At 53.4% G+C, this 10724-nt stretch overlaps 1 protein-coding gene across 1 annotated transcript; it reads left to right on the top strand.

The window, feature by feature from the left end:
- The first annotated feature begins 7358 nt into the window (after window positions 1-7358).
- Window positions 7359-8144, top strand: olig1 (oligodendrocyte transcription factor 1). The gene has a single exon (XM_030112754.1). It carries the CDS (start codon window positions 7359-7361, stop codon window positions 8142-8144), a length of 786 nt encoding a protein of 261 aa, XP_029968614.1.
- The last annotated feature ends 2580 nt before the right edge of the window (window positions 8145-10724 follow it).

Here is a 10724-nt window from a genome sequence, read left to right on the forward strand (position 1 = left end):
AGGACTGGAGGACTGGAGGACTTGAGGACTGGAGGCCTGGAGGCCTGGATACAGGAGGCCTGAAGGACTGGAGGACTGGAGGCCTGAAGGACTGGAGGACTGGAGACTGGAGGCCTGAAGGACTGGAGGACTGGAGGCCTGAAGGACTGGAGGACTGGAGGCCTGAAGGACTGGAGGACTGGAGGCCTGAAGGACTGGAGGACTGGAGGCCTGGAGGACTGGAGGCCTGAAGGACTGGAGGACTGGAGGACTGGAGACTGGAGGACTGGAGGACTGGAGGCCTGAAGGACTGGAGGACTGGAGACTGGAGGACTGGAGGGCTGAAGGACTGGAGGCCTGGAGACTGGAGGACTGGAGATTGGAGGACTGGAGGCCTGGAGGCCTGAAGGACTGGAGGCCTGGAGACTGGAGGACTGGAGGACTGGAGGACTTGAGGACTGGAGGCCTGGAGGCCTGGATACAGGAGGCCTGAAGGACTGGAGGACTGGAGGCCTGAAGGACTGGAGGACTGGAGACTGGAGGCCTGAAGGACTGGAGGACTGGAGGCCTGAAGGACTGGAGGACTGGAGGCCTGGAGGACTGGAGGCCTGAAGGACTGGAGGACTGGAGGACTGGAGGACTGGAGGACTGGAGGACTGGAGGCCTGGAGGCCTGGATACTGGAGGCCTGAAGGACTGGAGGACTGGAGACTGGAGGACTGGAGGGCTGAAGGACTGGAGGCCTGGAGACTGGAGGACTGGAGGACTGGAGGCCTGGAGGACTGGAGGCCTGGATACTGGAGGACTGGAGGACTGGAGACTGGAGGACTGGAGGACTGGAGGCCTGGAGGCCTGGATACTGGAGGCCTGAAGGACTGGAGGACTGGAGACTGGAGGACTGGAGGGCTGAAGGACTGGAGGCCTGGAGACTGGAGGACTGGAGGACTGGAGACTGGAGGACTGGAGATTGGAGGACTGGAGGCCTGGAGGCCTGGAGGCCTGAAGGACTGGAGGCCTGGAGACTGGAGGACTGGAGGACTGGAGGACTTGAGGACTGGAGGCCTGGAGGCCTGGATACAGGAGGCCTGAAGGACTGGAGGACTGGAGGCCTGAAGGACTGGAGGACTGGAGACTGGAGGCCTGAAGGACTGGAGGACTGGAGGCCTGAAGGACTGGAGGACTGGAGGCCTGAAGGACTGGAGGACTGGAGGCCTGAAGGACTGGAGGACTGGAGGACTGGAGACTGGAGGACTGGAGGACTGGAGGCCTGGAGGCCTGGATACTGGAGGCCTGAAGGACTGGAGGACTGGAGACTGGAGGACTGGAGGGCTGAAGGACTGGAGGCCTGGAGACTGGAGGACTGGAGGACTGGAGGCCTGGAGGACTGGAGGCCTGGATACTGGAGGACTGGAGGACTGGAGGCCTGGATACTGGAGGACTGGAGGACTGGAGGACTGGACACAGACACTTTAAGGGGTTGTAACTGGGGCAATTCTGGAAATTGGAAAAAGTCTCCTTGAGACATTATTGTTGTGAGAAAATCTCCCTCTGAGGCAACAAACACAAACACTGCCCAAGTGAGACACACACACACACACACACACACACACACACACACACACACACACACACACACACACACACACACACACGAGGGACCGACCAGACACCTGATGGCAATCCCCTTCATTAGAGAACGCAGCCGCCTCCTCCGTCTCATTATTCTCATGTCAGTTCAGCCATTCAGCCAACAGGAGCCGTTTTCCTCCGGACGCCCAGGAAAAGAAGCTCCTTTGGCTTCAAACCGATTAACATTACAGGTGACCATATACACCATAAGCATTTGATTTAAAAATATTCACTCATGTAAAACCAAAAGCATGTCTTTCCATTTTTTTTGTTCATCTCATTTTAGTGCAACAAAGTTTGTTGACTGTTCTGTGTGAAGTAAATAACTGAAATCTTTGTTTGGTTAATTTTTCTCAAATTGAAGGAAAATCAAACAATTGCTGAAGCCAGGAGTAAAGTATGGGTAATTAGAGTTGGCGAGATCAGATCATCCAAAACGTTTCCCTGGAATATAATTTCATTTAGTGACAGTAAGGTTCCACCTGAATGCGATGTGTAGAAAATGCATGAAAACAGTCGGTGTGGAAATAATGAAGTCCTGAACACAGCAGGAGGAACCAGCTGGACCGGGCCGTCCTGGCTGTTTTGCATGCTGACCATCGATGAAGCAGACGGCGGCGGCAAATCTGGAGGAGAGACTGAGCTGAGGCGACTTCCTGTCTGTCAGCCGCAGGAAACGAGCGCGCACAGACCCGGCATTTAGCTCCCAGGTGCAGACCCCCCATTGGACGGCCCGGCCCAGATGGACGGTCCTCGCTCCGCCATAAAGACACTAGTCTTCGGCTGCCCCGGAGCCACCGGTGCTCCGGCCCGGGTCCGGCCTCATCAAAAGGAGCCTGGAAGCCGGAGGGGGGGGGTTGGATACTCATCTTCGTGGGGGAGGTGCAACGTTGTGCAGACACCAGCGCCTTTATTCCTCCTGTCCTCTGACTTCTGTATGTGTTGCTCCTTGCAGGTGTCCTCCTCCTCCTCCTCCTCCTCCTCCTCCTCCTCCTCCTCCTCCTCCTTGTTCTTGACACAGAAACGACCCCAAAATACAGTGGGAGCGTCCGGCCTCGCTCGCTCCCTTTATCCTCTGTATTACATCCCATTGTTAGCAGAGCACTACACATCAAAATGAGCTCTCTCTCTCTCTCACACACACACACACACACTCACTCACACACACACACACACACACACAGACACACACACACACACACACACACACACACACACACACACACACACGCACACACACTCACACTCACTCACACACACACTCACACACACACAGACACACACTCACACACACACTCACTCACACACTCACACACACACCCACCCCCCCCTGGCTGGCTGCACTCTGCTGCCCTGCAGGTGCAGGACCATCCGCCTGGCTCTTTTCATGCGGCGCTGTCTTTCCTGTCCGTCTGCAGCCGTCCATTCAGCTCCGATCACAGCAGCAGCCGGACGCCGCCGGACGCCGCCGGACCCCTGGCGGGAAGGGAAGCGCCTCCACACACATCTTTCACTGCTTGAGCGACAAGAGAGGAGCGGCCGGGGAGAAAGGAGGCGTCTTCCTCCTCGGAGTCTCCTTCTGCTTTCATCGTAAACAACTTGCTGTGTGTTTGCGGCGCCGCCGGGCCGCCGCTCTCCCCCTCAGATGGGCTTTTACAAGGAGCCGGGTGGGGAGGGGAGGGGGGCGAACGGAGGACGGCCGGGCGACGCCGAGGTCTCTTTGTGGCTCATGAATGGCACATTTGAGGTTTCCAGCCTGGCCCGGCACCCCGAGCCAGCTTCACCTGTGGCTGGAGTCAATCGGCCTGTTGTCTGCCGGGCTGGACCGGCGCCCGGCGCGGCGCCCGGCCCTCCGCCAGCCAATTTGGTGAGCGTAGCCGCTCAGGGCTCAACAACAATAACCTCCACCTCCAAATCATCAATTAACTTCCCACACACAATGAGGCCGCCATTCACCGGCTGCCAAAACTGTTCTCCCACACAATTAGCAGCCATGCTAATGGTGCTAATACCTGCTCTCCGTCACTTCAGAGCCGCCGTGCTTCAAATGGCCTCCAGCCGTTAAAAGACTTTCCACTTAGCTCATAATGTGCTTTCCGTTAGTGAAAATGTGGCACAAAAACATGGTGAAAATGTTTCTGTGTTGTCAGATACAGACGATATTACCAGAGTGAGCTGCATGAAGCTAATAATAGTATCAAACATGGCAGCGATGGCGGCGATGGCGGCAATGGCGGCGATGGCAAACCGGATCTAAACGTACCGATGTAGAGAAGAGAAGGGCGTCGGTCCGACCCCAGAACCGACAAAAAAACCATCTGCTTCTGTTTTCATTTCAGTTTGCTTCTAATGCCTCCACTGAACTGAGCAGATCTCAGCCCCACCCAGCGGTCCAGCGCTTACTGAGGTTTACATCCAACCAACATCCAACCAACCAGCCAGCCAACCAACCAACCAACCAGCCAGCCATCCAACCAACCAACCAGCCAGCCATCCAACCAACTATCCAACCAACCATCCAACCAACATCCAACCAACCAGCCAGCCAACCAACCAACCAACCATCCAACCAACCAGCCAGCCATCCAACCAACTATCCAACCAGCCATCCAACCAACTATCCAACCAACATCCAACCAACCAGCCAGCCAACCAACCATCCAACCAACCAGCCAGCCAACCAACCAGCCAACCAACCAGCCAGTCAACCAACCAGCCAACCAACCATCCAGCCATCCAACCAACTATCCAACCAACCAGCCAGCCAACCAACCATCCAACCAACCAGCCAGCCAACCAACCAGCCAGCCAACCAACCAACCAACCAGCCAACCAACCAGCCAACCAACCATCCAGCCATTCAACCAACTATCCAATCAACCATCCAGCCAACCAACCATCCAACCAACCATCCAGCCAACCAACCATCCAACCAACCAGCCAGCCAGCCAGCCAGCCAACCAACCAGCCAGCCAACCAACCAGCCAACCAACCATCCAGCCATCCAACCAACTATCCAACCATCCAGCCATCCAGCCATCCAGCCAACCAACCAGTCAGCCAACCATCATCCACTCAACATTGAACCAACCAAACATCTATCAATGATCCATCTATCAGTCATCCATCATGCATCCAACGATCCATTAATCCACCCATCATCCATCTAGCATCCATCATCCATTCATCATCCATCCATCCATCCATCATTCAACCATGTAATCAACCATCTGTCCATCCATCATCCAACAAACTAACCACCCTTCTATCCAAGATTCATCCATCCATTATCCAACCAACCATCCATCCTTCTGGCTATCATCCATCCATCCATCCATCCATCCATCCATCCATCCATCAGCATCTAGGAACTTGTTTCCTGAAGTCAAAGGTAAAATGGCTGCTCTGTGCGTTGTGTCACTCCAGTCGCTCATCAGAAACAGAATTTGTTCAAATGTTCATGACTGAATGTTCATGTTCCCCCTCAGGATCAGCCACTGCCAAAGTCATTTTAATCCACTTTATTTTTAATGTTAACTTTAACTTCAAGGTTTTTGTGTACTCCTTGCAGTTCCACTCAGAGTAAAGTCTTCACATTTTGCGCTGGCTTATTAAATATGTTCAGTAAAATTAGGAAATATCACTTTATTTTAACAAGATTGTTTTTAAATTCTTGTTTCTCTGCTTTTCAAATATTTTATAGATGCCTCGTCATTTGAAGGGAGCAGTGACTTCTTGCATGAATTGCTTAACCTTTAATTGACCTCATTTTCAAAAGCATGATCTTTTTGCATTTGAGAATTTTGTTAATTTTAGCACATTGAAACTGGTTTTTAAGTGTCTGAATAATCATGTGTCACCACCCTTTTCTGCTCTTGTCAGAAGACAGGCCTCTCTAAGAGCAAACACCAGAGCAGCCGACAGTGGAGACTGTGCACTTCCACATTTTAAATCAAAGTTCGGAAGGTCTTGCTTCTCCCATAACGGAACAACACTGTGGAACTCTCTGCCCACTGCCTTAAAACTGCAGACTGACTTGAACACCTTCAACAGAGGTTTGAAACAGTGGCTGAAGTCAGGCCAAAGCTGCACACGTGACGATGAATGAAATGCACATGATTTTTATTTAACGTGGATGTAATTATGTTTAATTCGTTAAAAGCCTCCAATGGACTGGTGTTGAAAATGATCAGTTCTGCTATAAAGCAATGCATCTGGTTTGTCCAATGCCTTTGTTAAGTCCATATCAAATAAATAAATAAATAGATAAATAGATAAATAAATAAATAAATAAATAAATAAATAAACATTCTCTCTCCTGACAGGAATTTGGTGCTGGGACAGTTTTTTCTTCAAACTTCCACGCTGGTTTGTGATGAGTGAAGGAGGTTGGATGCGTCGGTGACTGGATGAGTGTGTGGGTTGGATGAGTGTGTGGTTGGATGAGTGTGTGGTTGGATGAGTGGGTGGTTGGATGACTGAAGGTGGTTGGATGAGTGTGTGGTTGGATGACTGGATGACTGAAGGTGGTTGGATGAGTGTGTGGTTGGATGACTGAAGGTGGTTGGATGAGTGAAGGTGGTTGGATGACTGAAGGTGGTTGGATGAGTGTGTGGTTGGATGAGTGTGTGGTTGGATGACTGAAGGTGGTTGGATGAGTGTGTGGTTGATGAGTGTGTGGTTGGATGGGTGAAGGTGGTTGGATGAGTGTGTGGTTGGATGACTGAAGGTGGTTGGATGAGTGAAGGTGGTTGGATGACTGAAGGTGGTTGGATGAGTGTGTGGTTGGATGAGCGTGTGGTTGGATGAGTGTGTGGTTGATGAGTGTGTGGTTGGATGAGCGTGTGGTTGGATGAGTGTGTGGTTGATGAGTGTGTGGTTGGATGAGTGGGTGGTTGGATGACTGAAGGTGGTTGGATGAGTGTGTGGTTGGATGAGTGTGTGGTTGGATGACTGGATGACTGAAGGTGGTTGGATGAGTGTGTGGTTGGATGACTGAAGGTGGTTGGATGAGTGAAGGTGGTTGGATGACTGAAGGTGGTTGGATGAGTGTGTGGTTGGATGAGTGTGTGGTTGGATGACTGAAGGTGGTTGGATGAGTGTGTGGTTGATGAGTGTGTGGTTGGATGGGTGAAGGTGGTTGGATGAGTGTGTGGTTGGATGACTGAAGGTGGTTGGATGAGTGAGTGGTTGGATGAGCGTGTGGTTGGATGAGTGAAGGTGGTTGGATGAGTGTGTGGTTGGATGAGCGTGTGGTTGGATGAGTGAAGGTGGTTGGATGAGCGTGTGGTTGGATGAGTGAAGGTGGTTGGATGAGCGTGTGGTTGGATGACTGAAGGTGGTTGGATGAGTGAAGGTGGTGGGATGAGTGTGGTTGGATGAGCGTGTGGTTGGATGAGCGTGTGGTTGGATGAGCCGGGGGTGTGTGGACTGGCTCAGCAGCCCGTCAGGGTGTGTGTGGGGAGGAGTTGAGCCGAGGCGGGGGGTGAGGGGAGCATTTAGCTCACTTCTCCGGCTGAGAGCCGTCAGTCTGGCCTCAGGCGGCTGTGGTCATGAGATAAAGCCGAGCGGCGAGTCAGAACCTCTCGCTGCCTCTGACAGCCGTCCGCCGGCCGCCTGTCTGCAGCTCTCCTCAGCCGCAGACGGGATCGAGCAGCTGGAGGGAATGAAGATTTCATTTCTCACTCTGAGGACTTTTTGAGTGTTTTCTGGCGTCAGCTCCAGCGCTCCGGCCGCCACGCCTCCGAGGAGATGAACGTGCTGTCCAACCCGGGCCTCCGGGCCCAGGAGCAGGCCCTGCCCCTCTGCGGCCCCGCGTCGGTCCAGGACTTGCCCCACTGCCCTCCGGGGTTCAACCTGAACCCCCGCCTCAACGCCGGCCCCCTGCTGAGCCTGCAGAGCGCTCAGAGACCGGCCAAGCCTCAGAGGGAGCTGAGCCCCGAGGAGCAGCAGGAGCTCCGCAGGAAGATCAACAGCCGCGAGAGGAAGCGGATGCAGGACCTGAACGTGGCCATGGACGCCCTGAGGGAGGTCATGGTGCCGTACGCCTCCTCGCCGTCGTCCGGCTCGTCTCAGGCTCACCAGCCCGGAGCGCCGCCGGGCCGCCGCCTCTCCAAGATCTCCACCCTGGTCCTGGCCAGGAACTACATCCTGCTGCTGGGCTCGTCCCTGCAGGAGATGCGGCGGCTGCTGGGGGAGGTGAGCCTGGGGATGGGGGTGAACCCGGGGCCGGTTCCCAGGCTGCTGCTGGCCGGAGGCTGGCCCCTCATGTCCGGCCCGGGCCAGCTCCTCCTCACTCAGGAGCCCCTCCTCTCCTCGGCAGCCTCCTCCTCCTCCTCCTCCGCCTCCTCCTCCGCCTCCTCCTCCTCCTCGGCGGCGGCTAAATGCCCCCTGCTGTCTCCCGGTCCCGTGGACGCCTCCATGGCCCCGGTGCAGTGGGGCTCGGCGGGGGGCCCCGGGGGGCCGCTGTGCCCCTGCGGCGTCTGCAGGCTGCCCAGATTCAGCCACGCCGCTCCGGCGCCAAGGTTCCCAAAGTGACTTCCAGAGGAGCGGAAGGACTCAGGGACGCTCCAGGAAGCAGCATTTTTATATGAAATGTTATTTTTCTAACATTTTGACCTTTCTACACTCTCACCACAACGCTCACGCTTCTCCTGTGACTGCTGCCTTCTGCAGTTTGACGGCTCGCCGGCTGAAATTGCAGAAATATTCCATGTCTTGGACGTCACTGAGTCCAGTTGCTTCATGAAGACTGAAAGTAAATTCTGTGTTTTGTGCAGAAGTGCAGTGATGGGTGGTCCGAATAAACGGCTGAATAAAGGAAAATGAAAACGAACAAACATGTCATTGCTCCAAACCACAGACGACTCATTGGAGATTAACAGGTGATTCCTGCAGACATGCTTCCACTCTGTTTATGAATGGTCTGAAGTGGGCGGGGCTTGTCCTTCGTGTCAATCAAAACTAATCAAGCGCTATCAATACTACAAGCTGTGTTCCTTAGAAAGCTTAGGACGAGACGTCTGCTGTTTAACAACCTTAAAATGGTCAAACTAAAATGGAAAACTTGAACTAGTGCTGTTCCCCACCAGACGGAATACCGGAAATGAGAAAATCACAAAGAAAAACCTGAGCTGAAACCGTCCCGGACTGCGTCAGTCAGTGTTTCCAACGAGACGGAATGAGTGTGAGGAACAGCTGGAGGGAGAGAGCTGGGCCGTCTCACTGAAGCTCCAGCTTCTGTTCAGCTCGGGAACTTTGACAGCTCCTTATTCAAACTGCTGAAATGGAACTTATGAATGAATGAATGAATGAATGAATGAATGAATGAATGAATGAATAATGTAAAGGTGTGGTTTGTTTCTGGTCACAGTTTAACACATTAATCCAGTCACTACCAGATTCTGTTGACTTTAAGAGAGCGAGGGCCTCTTCTGCAGGTTGTGTGGAAAAACCCGGAATGTTCAGCAGAAGTCCTGAAAAACCACATCAAGCGAAAAGAAAGAAAACCCCGGCAGCAGAGGAGCATCTCTGGCTCCTGGCCCGGTGTTCGTTGCAGCTGAATCAGCGTTTTCCATGAGGAGCTTCCTGACCGGAGAAAAAGCCGCAGCATGTGTTAACTACCCGAAATAAAACGAGAAACAAATTTTCACCATTTTACCTGTTTTCCCTGTTTTTTATTTTGTTTGTAGTTTTAGCTTTTATTCCCTGTTTCGTTGTTCCAGCTGTTTTCAGCCAGGAGATTAGACCCGTTTTATTTAAATCACTCTCAGAGTTGACGGCGGAGCTGTCCGACAGTCTGCAGGAGCCGCTGTAGCGGCGCTGCAGAGCCACATGTGGCGGCAGATGTCGCGGCGCCGGCTGCCATCCCCGCAGCGTTTGGCCCAGAGCGCTGAACACCGCCGCGGAGCAGCGTCTCCTGACTCCCGGACGTCCCAGAGCGGGGACGCCGTCCTCACCTTTCACCGCTGCGGCAGCGGCAGATCAGACCGCGGCGGTGTAATTACCGCTCGGCGGAGAGGAGGCCGTCGGGTGATTGCCCCCGCTCGCTCCTCCGTCCTCAGATTCTTGATGTTTGTGTGTGTGGAGGAGCCGGGACGGCCGATTGGCCGCCACTCATTACACTCACTCCACAATATGTTCAAACGCCCAGAAAATGTGTGTGGCTCAATGGCGGCCCGGCCTCGCCGCCCCTCTGGAAGAAAGCGCCCGCATGAATAACGAGAACGAACAGAATCATAATCATAATGCTGATAAAATACTCCAAATAATTGCCACCCGGGAATAAGAGGATTACGGAGGGGAGATATGTGAATGGCGGCGAGTGAAAGGACGGGAATCTGTTAGCATGAGGACGGACAAAGCGGGAGCGGGATGCCATTAAGTGAGATTACGCTAAATAAGGCTTGATTTTCTTCCAAGGAAAAATGAGAAGAGGGTGAGAGTGAAGGAGGAGAAGAGGAGAGGAGGAGAGGGAGGGAGGGAGGGAGGGAGGGACTCCAACATCAAAGAGCGACGGCGAACTCCTCGTCTGTCATTTACATATAGCTGCTTTATGTCTATGGGGGGATTAGCTACCTTGCTATTTTCTCCGGGTTGTTCTCCATTCTGCTCTTCTGCACACCTCCCGCTTCCTCCTGCAGCCCTCCTCCCCCGCCCCCCCCCGGTGCGCTCCTTAATGCCCCCCCCCCCCCCCCCCCCCCCCGAGAGCCTCTCACTTTCTGCTGTTTGGTGGCCTCATTGTGGCGGCGACACGGGGGCGGCCAGGCTTTGTGTCGGCACTTTAACTCATCTCCATCTCATCACTGCTGCTCAATGGGGCGAGGAGAACCCGGAAGACAATGCACACACACACACACACACACACACACACACACACACACACACACACACACACACACACACACACACACACTTTAGTGACTCATCACCATGAAATTCTCACTTTTGTTGAAGGGAAAGAGGGTTTGAAAACCTGTGCAAATAAAACTGTTTTTTTGGTCATTTTGACAGGTGGAGCTAAATTTTACAGCAGGTGAAGTTTTCATCAAAGAGCAAAACATAATCATTCACAGGCCACATTAGTAAAACGCCCCAGTTTCTTAAAGCTTAAAGCAG

The sequence above is a fragment of the Salarias fasciatus genome, chromosome 16 (assembly GCF_902148845.1).
Source record: "Salarias fasciatus chromosome 16, fSalaFa1.1, whole genome shotgun sequence".
NCBI classification, from domain to species: domain Eukaryota; kingdom Metazoa; phylum Chordata; class Actinopteri; order Blenniiformes; family Blenniidae; genus Salarias; species Salarias fasciatus.